Source organism: Magallana gigas, chromosome 10 (genome assembly GCF_963853765.1).
Source record: "Magallana gigas chromosome 10, xbMagGiga1.1, whole genome shotgun sequence".
NCBI lineage: Eukaryota > Metazoa > Mollusca > Bivalvia > Ostreida > Ostreidae > Magallana > Magallana gigas.
In genome coordinates, this window is record NC_088862.1 from 33,275,885 (window position 1) to 33,297,945 (window position 22,061).

General features: G+C 34.3%; 1 protein-coding gene across 1 annotated transcript; it reads right to left on the reverse strand.

Moving 5' to 3' along the window:
• Positions 1 to 2,012: 2,012 nt before the first annotated feature.
• On the reverse strand, positions 2,013 to 13,151 carry LOC105342907 (uncharacterized). The gene is made up of 7 exons (XM_066073789.1): positions 12,995 to 13,151; positions 7,708 to 7,854; positions 5,942 to 6,055; positions 4,446 to 4,619; positions 3,935 to 4,158; positions 3,424 to 3,656; positions 2,013 to 2,508 (listed from the first exon to the last, which is right to left on the reverse strand). Exons 1-7 carry the CDS (start codon positions 13,044 to 13,046, stop codon positions 2,463 to 2,465), a joined length of 990 nt encoding a protein of 329 aa, XP_065929861.1. The 5' UTR covers positions 13,047 to 13,151; the 3' UTR covers positions 2,013 to 2,462.
• Positions 13,152 to 22,061: the final 8,910 nt, after the last annotated feature.

A 22,061-nucleotide genomic window follows, 5' to 3' on the forward strand; every position in this document is an offset into this window, starting at 1 on the left:
AGGTTTCTGTGTTAAATAATATGAAATGTCGAAATGAGTAGGCGAAGCGGCGGCCAATGACGGCCATATTGCCTAATATTAATCCTCACCGAACCTACATAGAGATACTGTGGAATCATTAGATTTCGTGGTGGCTTATTTTTCGTGGGTACCTCAGCTCTCATCCACGAAATAACATTCTCCACGAATTGATAAATTAGGGTAATAAAGTCATATTCCCTTTTGTAGATATATTAGAATACACGAAATTACGTCCCCACGAATCTGTTAAATTTAAGTCAACCACGAAAATTGGCCCCCACGAAATTTAATGATTCCACAGTATATGAGGCAATCACTTGCTATGTTTAAACCAATGAAAGTGTGGGATTTCAGTCCGAGAGAAAAAAAATGTACATATAATATTAGGAGTCAAGCGTAAAATTATTGATTACCTGAATTTGAGATGGTGTGATAGATAAGACAACAAATTTGGGGGGAGTTTGAAAGTTAAGCAATCTCGGTCACGCTGAATATTAGCATTGCGGTAGCAGAATGAAAAAAAAAATAGTTGTTTCTTTGAGTTTGTGTAGAAATTGATCTTGTAAAGAAAACAAGACTAAAGCTAATTTTCAAAAATATCAATTTATTAACAAGGCAAGATCAATCCCAATAGTCTAGGTACATCCACAAATGAAAGATAAAAAAGAATATTTATGGAGGAAAAAACTAATATTTGCATCTAAAATTTAAGATTTCCATTTAGTAGCTACACGTGTTGGAATCATCCCATGACTTCAAATGGTGATTTGGAATCGACGCTGTATAAAGAAAATAGCAACACAAATTACATGGATCTACATGAAATATATACATAAATAAGCAAGCATATTAACCTCTTACTAGGGTTGTACACGTAAATACAAAGGAAGGAAACATTTTAACATGTTTTATCTCAATTACAAAAGGTAAAATTTTCTTTGACAGTTAATTTTTAAGCAAGCTGGAGCCGACCTGTTATATATCTATGATTAAGAAAATTGTATGTTTAATTCTATGATTTATTGAATTCCTAAAAATTGAATAAAATAGTTCATTTGTTTAGAGCAATCATTTTTAATTTTTTCTTTATAAGTAAGATAATTTTTCACCAATTTTTCTTAAAAAATAAATCACAAATTTAGTTGTGAAAAAGCCTATTTAAAGATGTGAAAATGGTTTTGTAATCAAATTCTATGAAACCAGACAATGTTTCTCTCACATTATTCTGGTATTAAATGATAAATTAAAAGATATATTAAAGGCATGTTTCAGTAACAGGGTTTATTTTAATTGGATCTTATCTTAAAGATAAATCATTCGTAACTGCCTCGAGTGACTATGACAGCCATTTCTAAGGTAATTGGAGTTATTTCTCTTATCATGGCCAAAGAGTTTTTACTTGAGTCTAATCTAAAAGTCACTCAGATGTGACATAAGCTTTGGAGTTAAACTGCAGGATAAGAATAATTACCTCTGTGTCTGATTAAAGAGGGAATAGGAAATTAAGAACTGTGTCAAACAAAGGTGGATATATGTTTCACTAGTACATGTATTCATTAGGTGTTTTGTCGCGTCAAGTTATAGAAAAGAAAGAAGAAAAAGATTGATTTGAGTCTTTAGATTATGAGGATCTTAATCTTGAAGGATCTCTATACATGTATATAGGGGGGAAAAGAATGAAAAGATTTTTTTTTGAAAATTTAGAGAAAGCATATAAAAGGATAATATTAAATAACAATCACATTCAAACAAATAGGGAAATACAAATGATTTCTTCAATTAGACTAAACCATATTAATGTTAAACAAATTATTATGATTAATGTTATCTGGCTCTGTAATGCTTGGCGCATTCTAGTCAAATTAGTTCTAAACTACAAGCAAAGCAGAATGTTATATCAGATAACAATTAAACATAAATATAACTGTCAATATACATTGATTAAACACAAAAAAGAAAACATTACTATATACAACAGCACACTTGATTTAAAAAAATGGATTCACACAGCGTAATAAGAGTTAAACCGACATTGTTCAACAACAGTTATATTGTTCGGAATTAAATGATTTTTTATTATTAATTTTTGTCCTAATAATAAGTACCTTGCATTTAATTTGAATTAAAAGTATCAACTTACTTGAAAGACTTTAAATGATTTTTAAATAATAGCTAATTCCTTGAAAATATTTTCATAAAAGAATTCAGTAAACTTTCAATAAACAAATCAAACAAATATATCAATTGCCCCGTAAATAATTTGCAGTGCATCTACATATTCAATAAAACATGTATATCAAATATATGTTACAAATAGAATGTGCATATATTACATGTACGATTAAATGCTCTTATACAAAGCTGTTTGGCAACGTTTGTTCCGCAGCCCTATCTGTTCCTACAATCCCATAATCCTCTGTGTTTATTTAAGGACACAGATTTCATCCTGCAAAGTTTGAGACATCATAGGACGAGGTGAGCGCTTGACTGCAACAGAACATCAACTTCCGGTTAAAGATGCGGAAGATTGCCAATTTCTTAACGTTAAGAGTTTGTTTTTGTTTTATCAAAAAGATTATTGAACAAGTGAATTTATCTGAAATTCAATGCGTCCAAGCAGCAGAATAATTTAGAAAGATACGATTTTTCTTCATGATTAAGAAAGTGAAGCAGAAATGTATATAAATTTGTGTAAGTAAATAAATCCACGCCTATAGGTGGTCAGAGAACCTTAACATTAACATATACCAAAACCTATAGAACTGGTTAATCCAACATATAGAGATAGTTCACATTCAGCTCGGGCAAGAATACATGAATATATATGATTCAAAAGCATTCTTGTTAAAACGTTCACTCACACCTTTGGTTCAATTTGAAAATCAAGACACGCAGTTCTGGTGCTTCTGTAGCATGCTTATCTTTCCACAGTGTAACACAATTCTTCACAAGATCAGCTCAGCATTCGCACCAAAAAAATTAAGCAAGTTATTAAAAAGAGCCATGCATACTGAGAAAAAGTTTTTCCCCGGTACCCCTATGAATGTCAAAAATGAAATTTCATCATTTGCGATAGATAGGGGTGACTGTCCATGTGCGGAATCGGGGTTATTCGAGTAGGAAAAACTTTGTACCTCTGTACTCTGTAATAAAGACTTCGATTTTATTCATGCACATACACATCTTGTATCTAAATATAATATGTTAACAGCTTTTTTTGTGAGTTTAAGCAAAGCAGAAAAAAGTATGCACTGTTAATGATTATCTTCAAATAAGTTCTAAAACTTAGCATTCATTTACAGTTTTTAGAATTAAATTATAGTTTTCCCTATAGTGTGAGACCAACAAGCATATATGAGATATAAAGCCATGCTAATTAGTGTCTACAAAACAACTCTTTACCTATTAGATGAAATGGCTTTTTTGACGCCTGGCTTGGTTTTTGGTTGGGCAATCCGGACCACCTTCCCCAGTCTGGCAGACACGCCCTTAAGAATGTCGCCCGGACACATTGGACATTCTGGGCAGACGAAGAAAGTCTCGGGGGTATAGGTTTTCACTGGATTTCCACACGCTAAAGGAAATGGGCACTGTTTTGTGGGACAGACCATATTCTGTAGACTTGGCGATACACCCTGAAATGTGAATTCAAAATTGATGGACAAATGATATAATACTTTATAATAATTCTGATTAATGGATGGAGAGATAGTTAGACGAAGAGTTGGATGGATAGATTGATATATGGATGGATAGATGGATGGATCATGGAACAACTAGAGTATGCGTAATACTATACATCTTATATGATATATGCTAGTATACGATTGCAAATAAATGTCATTGGTATGGATGAATGGCAGTTAGATAAACAGTTTGTCTGACATACAGACAGACAGGTAGACGGACTTACAATTCCATCCTTGGCAAGCTCAAGCATCTTTGCCACCGGTAAGTTGGGGTTCAAGTTGCTTGGCTTCAAAGTTTCCGCAAACACCGACCCCAGGTTACCATTGGGAACGGTTTCTATGGCAGCAGATGCGGCAGCAGCTGCCTCCTTCTTCTTTCTCTTGAGCTGGAGCTTTTGGATGAGGTCAGCAAGAGACTGTTCACTGCCCAACGAGGTCGAGGACCCACCTGGAAGTATTTATATCTCTATGAAGGGTTGCCAAACATCCAAGCAGTTAAATGTATCCTTTGTGGTATATAATAGTCATTTTTGATATAATATACATTGCAGTTTAGGCTTAACTTTTATAAAATGAAAAGGAAGAATTTTTAAATCTCAATAAAATTATTTTTCAATAGTTGGACTTGTATTGTATATTACTTTCGTTCAGGTGCTTTTGTTTAAAATGGCCTCCTTTAAAATAAAACCGCATAGGCAAAAGCCCATATCCCTTCCCTTATCCACCTGGACTTACCTATGGACAGGTTAATGGTGGAGCCAGCCGCCACCGGTTTAGGGGTGGTGACGGGTTTGGGGGTGGTGGGTGGTATGAGGTCGTTTAGCTGACTGAGCTGGGTCAGGGTGTTGACATCAAGTAGAGGTGCGCTATTCAGGTCCACTAAAGCACTCAGCATCGCTGGGTCCACACCTACAACACGGGTCATATAGAGTTGCATTGGATTCTCACCATCTCAGAATTATTGTTTGTGTGTTTTGATTTTTATGAAAAAATTATGAAAATTATTTTTTTTATTTTCAATATTGTGTGATTATCCAATTGTATAATTCATCAAAAAGGTATAACGTATCATATTCAGAGAAATGTTACCAGTATTTTTTTAACTAAGTTATAGAAAAAGCTTATGATGTTTCGTTGTAAAGATGAATAATGTCTCAAGACATAAATGTATAGAATTCATACTAATTTGATTTTGTTTGTTTTGGTTTGTTTTAATTTTTCCTTTCTTTTTTATGCTGTTTGGCTTTTGTGTCATGAATCAAGCTGAATGTATGATCGCAAACAAGGAAATGATAAATGGCTGATACAGTGCGCGCGCACTTTGGTTCTAGCGCGACGTATCGCCAAAGACGCGTTTCAGATTAATCGTGACATACATGAAGGGTTTTGTCAAAAACAAGTGTTTATCAACAACAGCCACAAGAAAGACACCGTCACCTGAAAATAACTTTAATCCGTCACCTTAAAATAACTCTAAACGGCAAATAATGTGAGACACGCTAATTGGGGAAATTAAACAGAAATGGGATTGAGAATTCCTACATTACCAAGGATAACACATTTCTCTGAAAAGAATTGACTATTCCTAAAGAGGGATAACAGGTTGTAGGGAAATGATAACAGATATACAGACATAGGGAGACCGATGGTATTGTACTACATGTACAACAAATGGATATCCTTAGAAAAGGATGACGGTCTTTACAGAGAGGACATCGTTCAGATAATGGACCAAATTGATACGTAAACAATATTTAAATCCAATAAAAGGATAACAAATATATCGACAAAGGATTGCATTTACTTACAGGAGGACATTCAAAGGACAAAAGGGAAGTATGTTCTTAGCTTAGACAAAGGGTGACAAGTTATTAGACAATACAGGTCCCTAACTAAAGGATAAACTTTCTAGACGAAGGATGGCAGAACTTAAGGGAGGAATGACTCGACCCACAAAGGATTATAAAATACCTAGATAAAAGATTAATATTTCCTATACAATAGAGGACAGCCTTAGGCAAAGGATGACAAAATACCAACAAAAGGATGACAAAATACCTAAATAAAGGATGACATATTCCTAGACAAAGAATGACAGATTAAATCATATACTCAATCCTGTCTGAAATGTTACATGCACTATATTTCCACTATCCATATTTCATTATATATAGCAAGAGCAAACAGACATTGGCTACTGATGAAAGATTATGGTTGCTAAGGTAGTACACCTCCGGTCGAGACCCCGCCTCCTCCTGACGTCAGCAGTTGCCTCATGGTGGGGTCGGTCAACATCTGCATGGGGTTCTCCATTAAAGACCCCAGATTTAATGCGCTCTCACCACCTATCAAGAAGAGGAAGTGGATCAAAACGAGGCTGCACTACATACGTCCATACAGCTCCAGTTTTTCCACTGTACAGGTATATATCAACTCAGAGTTTCCAGTCTTGACTGACTCAATCAAATATATATCACAAGAATGTAGACAGCAAGCAAAAGAACAGATCGTGTCTTGAAGAGATTTGAAAGGTTTATTAAATAACAGATATTGACCTAATCCACTCTAAGCTGATTTATATAGTACAGGGTAGAGTCATAGGAATTAAGAATAACAGTATTCAATTCAAATGCACATACACAAATATTGCAAAATATTTTTTGAGAAAATGTGGTCTTGAGCATGATACAAGGAATAACTGCTTTTGGTATATTGATGTATCTACGTAGGGTGCATTATGGGTAAAACCAATAGTAATGGCCGCGCATGCTATTATCACCACATATTTGCTATTCACTTCTTCACTTGTGTTTTTATATACGCTATTTCTTCCACTAACAGACACTTTTCTAGAACCACTACATAAATGCTTTTGCTGATATATAAATGAACCAGACTATAGTCATGCTATTTATTCCTGCGCATATGGTCAATATCATAAACACATGCATACTGTTCACTGCAATACATAGTCTAGCTTTATGCTTTAGCTTCTAATATGCACTGTTTACACGTTTGTTGTTGCCAATTAGAACTTGATATCCATTGCTATTCCTACTGCGTATACTAATGAATTAAAAATAACTTTATCAATTCACTTTTTAACACTAATTCCATCAAAGAAATTAACTATTCGCTGCTTCAAATATGCAATACCATTTACTATCAAGAAAGAGAATTTGCTATTTATTGCTACACATGGACCAACTTTAAGCCATATGTAGTCTTATAGGTTGTTGCTAATCAATCAGTGCCATATAATGTACATTATTATTATCTTCGGTGAGGACACTTTTGTGTGATCCTCGCCAATAGAGTCTAATCGAAGAGAAATCATTTTGTAGAAGGACATAGTTTTGGCAATAATCTGATAATCTTCTTTTTGAATTCTGTTTATCTACATATTTCTTAATCAACCAGCTTACAGTATTTGTTGCTACGATACATATTATAGCCAGACATGCAACAAATTATGTACACCCTGAAAACAAAACATTTAAAAGCAATAAAAATAGCATTTCATTAACTAACAAAGGTCGCAATGCCCCTTGAATACGGGAGGTAACTCTTATTGAAACGCTTTAAACTCACTTCATTACCAAAAGATATTTTTTCAGCAAGAAGTAATAAAAGTGTGTTATACCAGTCTCACTTTCATATCAAAATTATAACTAAAAGAATTCATAGAGAGGTGTTGCGGCCTAACAAAAGTAAAAGGTATAGCTATGTGTATGCGTACGAACTAATTACTAAAATTACTAAAACAGTCTGCATCATTTGGATGCATTTGTATTGTAGTAAAGATAAACACAAACGTTTAAATGATACAGACTACTAGAACTGCCGACTAACCTCCACCCACTTATTACTAAAATTACTAAAATAGTCTGCATACGAACTAATTACTAACATTTCTATAGTAAAATAGTCTGAATCATTCAGATGTATTTGTGTTGTGTTGGTAAACACAAACGTTTGAATGATACAGACGACTCACCTCCCAATCCTCCACCCAGACCGCCGAGCCCCCCGCCGAGGCCCGCCATACCCCCGAGTCCCCCGAGTCCCCCGGTGCCACCTCCCATCAACATCTTGCTCATCGTGGGGTCGCTCAGGATCTCGCCCAAATTTAACTGGCACTCTCCTGTAATAAAAAATAAAAAGTTAGGATTTTGATGTTGAAACAATTTTTGTGTCCAATTTACATACAAAATAAAACCAATATTGCTGTAGGAAATATTTTATGGTTCAAGGCCATTAATACTTAATTAAATTACAGTTGAACTTCGATATATCGAACCCTGAAATCTTAAATACAGTGGACATGCCGAAGTGATTTGTAAGGCCCAACCACTTAATTTTTATGTATTTTAACCTCTATCTATTAATTACTGGGATATATCAAAGTTTTTAAAACAGTTCCATCTATTTGGGGGTAACAAAGTTTCAGGAAAAGTCAGATTAAGGCTACAGTGAGCTTGTCTATGTTTTATAGCCGGGGCGAACAATCAAGGCATAAAGAGAGGTTTTTTACACCTGAATAAATACCTAATTAACGAGTACCTATAAAACATATTCAATTATTATTCCAAATTAAGCTTAGAGAATAGCAATTACAATGCATTTTAAAAACATATTTGCAAGAGGTTGTTGGGTAACCAAATCTTAGTTCAAACGAGGCATTTTGATTGATACATATTTTTCAATATGAATACTTTAATTAACTGCAGGACCAAGCATTAACTGATATGTAGTAGCTATTTTGAAGCTTAGTTTGGTTTTGTTGACCATCAGGTGTTTGGATAATTGTTTGGATTTTAATTTTAATCAATTAAATCCGATATTTAATTAGTATCCCGTTTTTGCTACAATGCATACTAGGAATTTCAGTAATTAGAATTTTTTTCTTCCTTTTTTCCTTCCCATATAAAGAAAAGTTCTTTTGTTTCAAATTATTTGACGTTTAATGATCTAAAACATCTGGGGGTTTTTTTTTTTTATAGAGAATGAAGATAGGATTCCAGTATGACAGCCTTGTATACAAAGTCTCCATTTCTGTGTAATAAAGCCACTGATCCGATTAAAATATTCCCTCTCTCTCTCTCTCTCTCTCTCTCTCTCTCTCTCTCTCTCTCTCTCTCTCTCTCTCGTCACTTGTTTTCAAGATGTTTTGGTTTTTTTTATATTTCTTTCATATTTTTTTCTCTTTTTCGTTCACATTTTTTTCATAAATTGTTTTGTAGATTCTTTCTGTCATGCGTTGAAGAATGTTGGGAAATGATATTTTTTATGCTTTTCATAAACGAATTTACATACAAATTGTGTGCATCCATTTGTCTTAAAGAATTCATCAGAGGCAATACTATTGCACAACATGCTATATAATTTGGATAAATACTCCATTTTGCAAATCTTCCCACCAACAAATGTCATTTATGGTCCCCAATATCGTATAACCTCAGTATTCGCACCTGACATTAACAACCAAGCATAAATACACAGAAATAGGTTATATATCAAGTAATTAACACGTCTCCCAAGATTCCACCACATTTTCCCCTTATAATCACAACTTTATACCAAAAACCAACATAACACTTTGAGGAGATTTGCATAAAAGTAGGTCACTGCACGCCATTTATGTCTTGTCAGGGTCCTGCAGGCGCTTTGACGTTCTGCGGCCATGTATACGCTTGATGTCCGGTTATAATGGTGCTCATTTGTTTGCATCTAAGCACCTTCACGCACACACGAGCATGTTAAAGTTAATTGCAGTATTTTGTGACTCCTACTTAATGATTTGACGTACGAGTGTTAAGTGGACACGGGAGGATAATGCCCGGCCTTTATGCAGTTGACCTCGGTTATAGTGGGCTGTTCGTGGTCACAATTTTATCAAAAACAAATGCATAACTCATCTATATCCAACAATATCTACTTTGTTTACGAGAATACTCAGATTTTATGTCATTGAAAAGTGATTGGACGCTTTTAACGATAAACCCATTTTTTGTAGTTGCCCAATTCAAAAAAAATATCTGAAAATAATAAGTGTTCGTCTACAACACTTATTGTTATTGGAAAATGATGTGTTTATGTTATTTTTTTAAGCGTTATATTTTTATGTAAAGAAGTCTTGATTTACTTAATATTAAAGACAAGATGTTGTGATTAATTGAAGTTTGTTCATCCATATTCGTAAACTATTCGATTCCGAAAAGAATCATATCGCAGTGAAAAGTAGGTCCTGAAATATTCCAACAGCTTACTTCTTCAAACATCTCAATTTCATGTACATATTCTGATCGTCTTGAGTTTGAAAATTTTGTTTAAAAAATTTTAAGGGTAACATTATCAGAACAATATACAATGTATACTGCATTTGTAGAAGAAAATTAATCAAAACCGACAAGAGCACATAATACCAGCATATAACATACATCAATTTCAAATTAGATTCATTTTAATTGAAATTAGGAGAGCTGGATGGACGTGGCCATTTTTGGGTTACATTTATCTCCTTTAGAAGGAGAGCTACATTGTATGTATAAAAATAAGTGTGATATGCAAAACTTAAGCTTAAATATATTTTGATTTCTTCTTTACTGGATAATTGTTTAAGGCTGACTAAATAATGTATCAAATAATATGTCTAAAATTTAAAAGCAAATGTGATGGTTATTTAATGGTTAATTTTTTTACCAGTCTTCTTTTCCAGTCCTTTTAAGAGATGAATCTAAACAGTCTACTATACAAACGAAACCACATCCCCAGTGTTGCATTATGATGACAACACGGCACGGCATTTATTGACGCTCCAGATCTTAGTACATAAATCACACATAAATATATCCACTGTATCAGTCGCTCCATATGCTTGATACATGCTAACATCCTCTCTATGTACATTCTTCTTGTCAAGAAACGGGCACCTGTTGTGTCAGAGGAGACCAATAACCACACACCTCCCTATATACGGTGTCAAAATTCACAACATCTAACGACATGTACTGAACATTTGCTCTTTCGATATATGTAAAGGGGCGGGTGGTCAACAGATGTACACCACAGATCTACTCTCAACTATCAGATATGAATTAATAGCTAAAGTTATATCTTAAGAGAAGACAGATTCCAAAGGTATAATCTTTATAGTTTGAATGATTTCCTTCTTTTTTTACGGGGCTCATCTTCTCAGCGGCCGTCCAGCCTTTGTAAAACACAGCTCTGATGTGAGACGAGAGGATTTGAGGAGACGCATGCCGTTTAGAAAAGCAATATTGTTTTTTATTCTGACATTATTAAAACTTAACCCCCTCCCATAAGGGCTTGTTCCAACCTCCCCATAACCACCCCTTCTTGTTAAACAATACCCTCTCCCGTCAGCAAAATAATTATGAATCCATGCCGGAATAAGGTCATAGTTTTGTACTTTTTTAGATAACTTGAAAATCTGTAAAAATATTGATAAAGTCTCAAAATGTTCTCTCTAGCTTAATACACAACGAAACTCATATATTTAAGGTCCATATGTGGAGTTAAAAAAATCTAAAGGCAACGTTGTGATTCCGGTAGCATTTGTTCCAGACTTGCTCTGTGTATCCATTGTGGTTTGTTCCGACGTTTGAAACTAAGACGTTCTGTGGCATGGTAGACGTTGGCACAATCAAGTTCTGTCATTTTGTCACTTTAATAGAATCCCTGTCAGCTCCGACCCACGATCAGTACTTTTCTATCAAGCAATGATCACTTTAATTTCAATACTTTTGAGTCCAATAGCTATCTTATGGAACTTAATTTTATGGTTTATCTCATTAAGAGTTTAAGCAGAGAGAGAGAGAGAGAGAGAGAGAGAGAGAGAGAGAGAGAGAGAGAGAGAGAGAGAGAGAGAGAGAGAGGGGAGCCACAAAGGAGGGGATAAGAGAATGACATAAAGAAAGAGCTCTCTCTCTCTCTCTCTCTCTCTCTCTCTCTCTCTCTCTCTCTCTCTCTCTCTCTCTCTCTCTGTGCCTGGGTTTGAATCCATTCATCACTGTCTGATTTTCGTCCCCGTGAATAGAAACTCGTATAAATGCTTTTTTGATACGGGAATAAATCCATCACATATTTGTCACGTCCAGCATGAAACCATTTTTTTATGGTTTGATGTCCCTCTTGGCCACGGTCAAATGCCTCCTTAAAGGTAAACTTCTTCAATGTTACACAAAAAAGGTACACGTCCAAAAAATGCATAGGTTAAAAAACAACAATTGTTTTTTAAAAACAAGAAGAAAACAATCCCAAACCTGCTGGAACAGAATTCTATTCCAAAAACAGTTCCTCTGACGACAAAATTCAAATCAAAAAGATAAAATAATTCCAAGTTTCAATCTTTAAATTTCACATTTGAACTTCACAGTCTGTAATATTTTCTAGACGGTATCTGACATACAGACGGTTAAGAGAACTCGTTAGTAATTGTTGAGCAGTTTAGTCTTTTCTTTAGTTTAATATCTATATTTATCTGCTCCAGTAATCCAAATGGAGTGACGTGGGGAAAAAGGGTGCAGGTGATATTGATCCCACAATTTTAGCGATATCTCAAAAATAAAAGCTCTACATACATTGTAGCCTCGAACAGAAAACTTAGCTTATAGAATTATTCTGTCACTCATCGGTATGTCAACAACGTATTAACTTTTTTTCAAAATTCCGGCAAAGACTCAACTAACCATGTACAATCTGCAACAAGTATCGCCAAGTGACGCCACCTGCTTCTTGATTAATCGTTGATTAATCGTTGATTTGACTTCATGCCATATATATGCTGTAAAATCCTCTATGATTCTTCTTCGACATAAGCTAAAAGTTTCTGAATTAGGTTAGTTTGTCTTTAATAAGCCTACTTAATGTCGTTTCTTTTAATTGGCAATATACGCCAATATTAAATTATATAAATGTAATATTAAATTTTCTCCACCTTGAGAAATTTTGACCTTTTATTTCTACTTTGTTCTACTTTAGATCTGTTCTCTGATTTTCTTTTAATTTTGCTTTCTGCAAATTATATGTTTCAATAAGACAAAATATGTAACAGGAAATGATATTTTAGAGAAATGCTTACATATTTTAAATACCCCCATCCCGAGAGAGAGAGAGAGAGAGAGAGAGAGAGAGAGAGAGAGAGAGAGAGAGAGAGAGAGAGAGAGAGGGGTTCGCACGCTGTGTTAAAGTCATCTCCACCCACGACCCCATCCACCCACTCCCAATAACCCCACCCCCGTTCCGTAAGTGTACAGTCTTACCTAGGTGTAGAAGAGACACGAGCAGAAGGATGAGAGGGGAGTAATTCCGCATGTTTACAACACCTGTGTTGTCCTGTCTCTCGGCGATGGTAGTGACCTGTGGGCCGCGGTCAGCTCCTTTATATATATACACACAGAACCCCTGGACCCCTTGTCTTATTGTGTTCAATTTTGACAAGTCGGAATACAAGGCAGGATATTAAGAAGGCTCGATGGTCGCGGCCAAGCATTTTTATACTTTTTTATCTCTTTTGAAAGGAGAGTTCTAAATCAAACTATAGGAACATCTCCAAATTTAAAAAGTAAAATGTATTGTTTTTTTTCTTCACTTAACCTTATAGGGAAATACTCTTATTTTAAAGGTAACATATAAGGGTAGTTTTCTTGATAAATAGTATTTTTTAGCCAAACTATAATCATTTCTTAAAATTTTTGGCAAAGGACTATATATGATAAGGGCCTAAAATGGCCCCCTAAAATGAACATCAACATTTTACTATCATTCTTTGTTTTCTTAATACAGATATGTATGTGATGTGTTTACATAATATTCATTTTGGTTCAAGTGTCCACAATTTAGAAATATGACATCGTAAAGACAACCTTTTCCCGCCATTTTTGCATTTTTAGCGTAAAACAGCTTATTTTCAAGCAGTTTTTCCTTCCGAAAACATAGAGCGCATTCTTGAACAAATAAAATATTTTAATCAGAGATGTATCTAGCCAAGACTAATAAGTGACAAAAAAATTTTCCTTGTTCAAGCATGCGCTCTATATTTCCCATTCGTAAATATATAAGAAAAATGTCAATTTTTGGCCGATTTTGATTGAATTATAGAAATGGCGTCACTTCTGACGTCATATACTGCCAGTGAGTGCAAAAAAAAAAAAAAAAAAAAAGATGAAAAATATATTTTATATCAACTCTACTGAAAAATTAGTTCAAATTTTATTGTACCCGAAACACTTAAAAAATGGCGAATTATGGAGGCCATATTTAACTCTTATCATATATAGTTCTTTGATGATTAATTTGTTAACAATCAAGCCTCCTTAAAGCTCTGTGTAAAGATTTGAGGAAACATTTTAAAGCTACTTTGTATGATTGTTTTCATGTTGTAAATATTGATTTTATTGGACAGGTTATAAAATACAGAATATACAACGTGACAACCATCTGAATAAATATATAAGCATGTTAAAAAAAATTGATAAAAAAGGAAAATACTAGTACATGTATCTTATACTTAAATTTTATATCTATGGATAAATCATTGTAAAAAACATGTTATCTAAGAAAATATTAAATATGTAGATATTCGATGTTTATCATAATACATATCATGTAATTTCAATAAAATACTATTATCTAAAACTTAACAGTATCCTAATATCAGTCATACTGATCTAAGGTAAAAAAAATTATTGAGCCGCAAAAATATTTTGTAACCAAAAGCCAACTGGATTTATATTTATAAATAAGTTTAATCAATTTGCATACAATTAATATATATAACAAACAAGCATCCCTACTGCTAGTATATTCGTATATAATTGTTATATATTGCGCAAACCTTAATATCTATTAAAGCCTTTTGTCCATTTTCGTACAAAAATACATATCTAAAAAACAACGATACTTAAACGATGCATAAAAAATAAAACCTTGATGAAGCATCCCACCTTAAATGTCAAATCTATCCCAAAAATATAAGCTAAATACAGGTTTATCGAACACGCTCATCTAAATCTGCATTAAGGCGTGCATTGATGGACTCGACCTAGGTCCTAGGTCAAAAATAGTGTCACAATGAGAAATGTACTTGTTGTGTGTTCTTGATCCAATCGATACTGGATGTCATGAACATATCAATGTATCTGTGTCCTAATGAATATTCCGATATAATTACACGAGCATATATCAACGTAATTTGCAAATAAAAAAGTCGTAGTTGGCTCTCGATGATTTGATTGACAAGTATGTCCAAAACCTTTGCCAGCGAAAATGTTCAAGACGGCATTCAAAAAGTCCTCTCTTCCTAGCTGCCTTGAATATGAGAGAAACGATCAATTACAATTTGAAGAATTCTCAATATCTTTTTAAAAATTAGATTTCGATCCGCTCGCTTTTTCGCTATGTGTAAAGATTAAGCGAGCAGATCTAAAATCTAACTTTAATTAGATTAATTAAATCTCTTTGTAATAGGTCAGAAACATGAATATGTGATTGGCCACGAATATTAAGAAAAATTGCGCGATGTATTTCGAGTGTATTCCGAATGAAGATAAGATGTAAACATTCCCCATCATAAATCCCCGTCAGGAATTTGTTTTCGTTCCTTTGTTAACAAACATGGCCAGCATAACGAAGAAATTATAGTTAGGTCAAATTACACAGATAGAAGGAGAGCAAATGTGTGAAATTACAGCAAAGTATTCTTAAAAAGTAGGTTAATAAATTCATGCAATCTTATTCCAAGAGACTCCTATTCCAAAAATGCATATTAACTATTCCTCCATAGTAAATCCACAAAGAGAGCCAATTGCATGGATCAATCAATGGGTAAGGAGTGCGATTAAAAAAAATTCCAATAACCACTGTATACAGAGCTGTTTTCGCCCCGTGTTATTTTCGCCCTTTTCCACTTGCAAACGGTTTCGCCCGGTCATGAATTCGCCCAGACAAAGCTGTGAAAAAGAAAGCAAGATAATCTGAGACATCGGAATTCGCCCAGTCTTAAATTCCCCCGCTGACAACGAGGGCGGAATGGGCGAATATAAAACGGGGGGGGGGGCGAATATTTCCCGGTATACAATGTACTTTCTTATGATAATTTGTTGTAATTTTACTGATCGCTTCGTCAATTTCATACCACAACAAACTTTTTTTTCAGTGTTTCATTCACAAATGCCTCCTTGGACATGTGTATAGAGTTGACTACCATATTGCATATTTGAATAGAACTGACCGTATTACCGTACAAAAACATGGCGAAAGGTAAACCACAAATAGGGTGACTTAATGACCCCATGGCGTGCAGTCGATGTTTATTTGTGGTTTTATTTAGCCACACTACGACAGAGAGTATATGTCATCTTTAACAAGAGCTATAGGCAATATGCTCAGATATTTTAAATGAATGTATGTGTAATGTTAACCTAGCTCTGCACAAGTTGGACATTGATTTTTCTCCTTTTTGTGGTTGTTTTTATGTTGTATATGTTTTTTACACCGTATAATGCTGGTACCAAAGAGTGTACACGTGCCTTTGATTTGAGTTATTATTATTTTAAGGTACCTCAATACACCAAGACGTACCTTTTAGTTTTTAAGACAACACGCCACTTTTAAAGAGTTATTCGAATGTGATGATAGCTCAGTGGTTAAACTACCGGGCTTGTAGCCCGCATATCACGAGTTCGAATCCGCCCTATTTTTGCCTCTGTTCATATTTACGAAATAAATTTTTAAAAATCATATTTTTCGCAAATTTGATTTATAAGGTTCTTATCCGTCATGCAATCCATCACAATCAAGAAATTTTTGTTTAATTGAGAAAGAAACTAGAACCATTTTAACAAGATCTTGGACGTTCGGGAGGATGTAAATATCTTTTTCGTGCATCAAAACAAGTTTAAAGGGACGCTGGTTTCATGTAAAATAGACGGAGATTTATGGTGTTCCGATGGGGCCACTTCGACCTTCGCACTTTCGCCTTTAGGTCGAGGTGCAAGAGTGCGAAGTTGCGAAGGCGAAAGTGTGAAGGTGCGAAGGTGCGACGGCAAAGGAGCGAAAGTGCGAAGATGAGACGGTGAAGCGCGAAGATGCGAATGCGAAAGTGCGAAGGCGAAGAAGCGATACTACTATCGCTCCTTCGCCATCGCAACATCGCACTCTCGCCTTCGCATCTTCGCGCTTTCGCCTTTTTATAATTGTGGAGCTCTCTATCGTTTAAAGACAATTTTAGCTGTATAAAAGGACATATAAGTAGACGATGAACGTTTAAGAATTTATTTTCAACAGCCTGCGCAGATCCATAACTTTTTCTAAGGAAAGGGGGGGGGGGGGTTCGAGATATATTTTAGAGATTTTATTATATATAAATATATATATATATATATATATATATATATATATATATATATATATATATATATATATATATATATATATATATATATATATATAAATTTATATATATATATATATATATATATAAATACGGGGGGATGGGATCCGGACCCTCTCTCCCCCTTTACTGCATGTGTGAAGTTATTAATATTGGATTTTCCGAGGGGCGTCGCACTCTCGCACTTTCGCCTTCGCAACTTCGCACTCTCGCATCTTTGACCTAAATGCGAAAGTGCGAAGGTCGAAGTGAAACCCTTCGGAACACCATAACTAATACAGTGTACCCACAAACTTCTACAGAGCGACTCCATTCGATGATGCTCACACAGAAACAAAAAAGAAGGTTAAAAAGCAATTTTCTTATGTAGCATCATTATTTAAAGACTGCGGGGGGGGGGGGGGGGGTGAACATACAATATTTTGTTTAAATTTTTTTTAAAAATAAGTCCGGTTTTAAAATGATAGGACAGCAACTAATGTTCGCAAGAAGAAGGGAAGTAGTAGAAAAATGCATAGCGAGAGCGAGCAGAATGCAAAACCAAAAAAACCAAAAACGGTTTGCTCCCGTTTTGCACTTTGAAAATCTGATCGCGAAAAATGTTGGCAAAACTGAATTTTCTAAAAAGTTAGATAATAATCATTAAAAAATTAGCAATAAATCGTTTCAAATGATAAAGATGTGGAATTTTTTATGAATTAAAAAAAACCCAGGTAAATATGAGGTAAGACGTAGAGTACATATGTATACATGTAATTGATACCAAGACACAATTCAGGCCGATTGTTTTGTTCCAATAAATTATCAATTGGTGCCAAACGGGAACGAATCAATAACATTTTGTGGCTGTCAGACGAATGCATTCTAGTACAATGTACAGGTGTAGTACTTACAACAGGTATGGCTGACCAAGTGCGTATACCTGTCCATCCCACACTGACGTACAAACAACGATAACTATGTCCATTTATCAAATCTCGTGCATGCACTTTTAACCTCAGTCTTTGGTTGGGGGAGGAGGTCGTGTTTTTATCAATTTATTTTCAGCAACAAACACAATAAAACGTACATGTATTATCTTTTGAGAAGTGGATAGCCATAGCCAACTACTCAAAAGAGAATAAATAAAACGTAGAAGCTCGCGTCTCAAGGCTGATTTCAAGTTTGACAAGAACATTCTTGTATATTTACATTTCCAGTGTCTTTGCCTGTGATAACATTACGTATCGATTTTGTACTATATAACCCAGAATACAAGTGACGCCAAATTGAGGCGCCAGCGCGGTTTGCTTATTTATATTTAAATATTTAATCGTACGATGGCTAAAAAATATATAAATATAAGTAATAAGGAATCATTCTTTGAATATTATAAGGTGATAATTTCGGTCGTGGCGTGATCAAATCTATCATAAAGCCCTTCGGGCTTTATTGGATTTGATCACGCCCCGACCGAAATTATCATCTCATAATACTCAAAGAATGATTCTTTATTACTTATATAAAGGTGATTCCAATCTATGGTCATTGCATGATTCAGTCGATATAGTTTTGTTTAAGGAGGCTCAGTGGTCTACAAATTAACCATCGAATCTACCTAAAACTTTAAGAAATGATTTTCTTACCTATAAACTATTATAAACTAAAGAGAAAATCCATTAATTTTAAAGAGGAAGGTACAGTTTCTTTAAATATTTGCCCTAAAATTCAAAAGTGATTTAAATCTCATGAAAATACACATATGCTTTCTTGAACATGTGTGTATATAAAATATCAAGTTATACACTTTTATTATGTTTCAAAAAATGATTATGACTTCAGCAATTTGGCAAATTTCTAAGATTTAGTCAAAAATGATGAAAAATGGCACATTTTCTCATAGTTTTTTGAAGAGGAAAATGTGTCCGCAGCCGTCGACCACAACAAAATTATTATATTTTATGTGTCATAACATAATAAAGTGATAATGTGAGTTTCATCGTGGGCGACGGCTGCGGAAATAGTTTTCTATTCAAAAAACTACTGAGGAATTGGCGTCTTCTGCTCAGTTTTATGAAAATTACGTGAAAATGCAATGTTTGTGACGTCCCAATTACCCTTGTGAAAGTCTAATCAGGTAACTATTGATAGATTCTTAGTTTATAAATATTCTTGTGTAGATAAATGTTACATTTCCGTTTTTGTGATGTTTTTAAAAATTACTCTAAATCAGGGCAAAATATGACTGATACTGTACCTTGTTCTTTTTAATTTTCCTATATTTTTGTATTGAGCTCTTTCCACGACCAAAGAGCTCTCTTTTAAGGAACTTTGCCAAATGCGTTCATTGGAAAAAGCAATTATCACAAATGAAATAGCATTTTGCCACTATACATATCTAACAGGATGATATTTGAAAAAAGAAGAAGAGATGCTTTGATTTCTTAATGAAGTACCATAATCTATATATCATGTAGAGGGTTTTATTTTCGTAAAATTTTGATTTTTGTTCTAATAAACTTGTCTCATCAATAGGTAAGAAATAGTTTCCATGTAAACAAATCAGTACGATGTTTTATCTTCTGGTTCCGATAGCTTTATGACGAAGTTGACATGGTGAAAGGGCTTTACACCATTCTATGGCGGCAGAGAGGTCACCGCCACAGATGTCCGGAAAGGCAAAAAAAAAAAAAGATTGTAAACGAGGTCAACGGACAGTATTAATATCAAAAGTAAAGATTTAAATAATAAAATACTTTCTATGGTGATTCATGCTGGTATGAAGGTAGCGACATTGCAAGGGGGGGGGGGGGATACATAACCCGCGTTTAAAGAATAGTGTTAATTTTTCGACAATGGTCGCTACCTCCAAAACCCGCATGAATCATCAAAGAAAGCGTTTATTGTTTATATTTACATTTTTCTGATCAAAAAAGATCTCGATTTAATCATTATGGGTAAGCAGAATTAACTTAGATTTTGTTAATGTACATCTGTATGCAAGATAAAAGAAATAGTAAATTTTTCTTACATACGAATTTATTATTTATTACAGTCATTAATTGTTTTCTTTTTAGTGCTGCTGACTGTTTCGACCAATCGATAAACTGGGTAGAATTGGATCAAGTAGATACATAGCATGTATATTGCGAATTGCTTAAGGTGGAATGAGACAATATCCATGTTGTGACGTATTTCCTATCGAAATAAACAATAAAATCAAGTATTGCTAGTATTTTAAGTTTTTTTTCTTTCCCCAAGTTTGGCACTAAACAGGGTGGCGCAATGGGTTAGAGCATTAACTGCGAATCTGTAAGTCATGTGTTCGAATCCCGCGGGGGGGGGGGGGGGGGGGGGGCTTTTATAATTTTACCATTTTTAAAAAAGGATTTCAAACAATTTTTTTGGCCGAGAATTGTAGAATTTGAAAATTCTAAATCGATGAAAGTATTTTGATTGTAATGTACTTATCCCATACCCCCTGAAGAAGGCTGAATGGTCAACAAATTATATCTACCTTAAAATTTATGATATGATATTGAAAGAAACCTATTTAGTTTACGAAAGAAAAAAATCTTAATACTATATAGCTTTAGAATTAGAACTCTTCTTCTCAAGGAGATGAATATAGTCAAAAAATGGTCACCGTCCTCAAACCTTCTAAATACACTTTCACGACTACATCACACGGATATGAAAAGTTTGGATGTATATAGAGAAGGAAGCGAATCCACAGGAATATGCTATAGTCAAGTTATAATATCGGATCAGATTATTGCATTAATGGGCGAGTCGGTACACATAAATTCTGACTTTTGACAGTTCACCATGGCCGCGAGCTTTATTATACAGTAAAACACTGTTACAGCGAATACACTATATAACGGATTCACGCTTTCACTGAAGTCAGTTTTATACATGTATCTAATTAATTTGACGTCTCTAAGGGCCAGCATATTGTTAGTTGGATTTTTTTAAAAAGGGAGAGGGGGTGTCGGGGTGGGATTACGGACCATTGAGTTAGAAAATTTACTTTATCAGGCCGCTTCCAAAAATCCTCACATTATGTATTTTTATGAAGTATTGTTGATACATTGAAAGGTCTTACTTGGTCTGAAATTCACATTTTTCATAAATTAGAATCTATAAGTTTTTCAATTGTAATTATTGGTTTGCCGACGCAGCGTCTCTCTAAAAGTTTTGAAGACATCCATCCGATTTTTTCATTTTTCTATGATATACTAGTATATATGTAGGTCCCTTTCATAGACTGCATGTTTAATCTTTTGGAACCGACGACTGTATAGCTCTGCCCCCCCCCCCCCCCCCCGCATTAGGAATGAATTTCTTCTTATCGTTGCAAATAAACGTTTAGAGGAAAATGAAAGAAAAAACACCAACATTTATTAGAAAGCACCAGGGTCATATTCAACATTTTATAATCATTGATACACTTATTGTCTGGCTGTTCTATATGTACAACGTACGCTGTATTCAAACCACGACTGATGAAAAAGTTAGTCAAAGGCATACATTGTAGCTTCAAACTTATTGTTCAACCATCAGTTTAGCTCGGAATCAACACCATGACCAGTATACACATATTGAATAGAAAAATAACAAAGATTGACACATATTGAATAAGAAAATAACAAAAATTGACACATATTGAATTGGAAAATAACATTGATACAAATTGAATAGGACAATAACAGAACTTTATTCGGAAACTCATGGGTTTACTACTTACTGCGGTTTCATTGATATTCGTGGGTATCAATTTTGGCGGATTCAATGAAAATCACAGTCTCTAGGATACGAAAACTAATGAAAAAGATCCAATCAATACAAACTGTTAGTAGAAATTGCTTTCTAATGAACATTTATTTTCATGGATCAACTTAATAACGAAATCCACGAAAATTGGTTTAAACGAATATTGATGAAACAACAGTAAT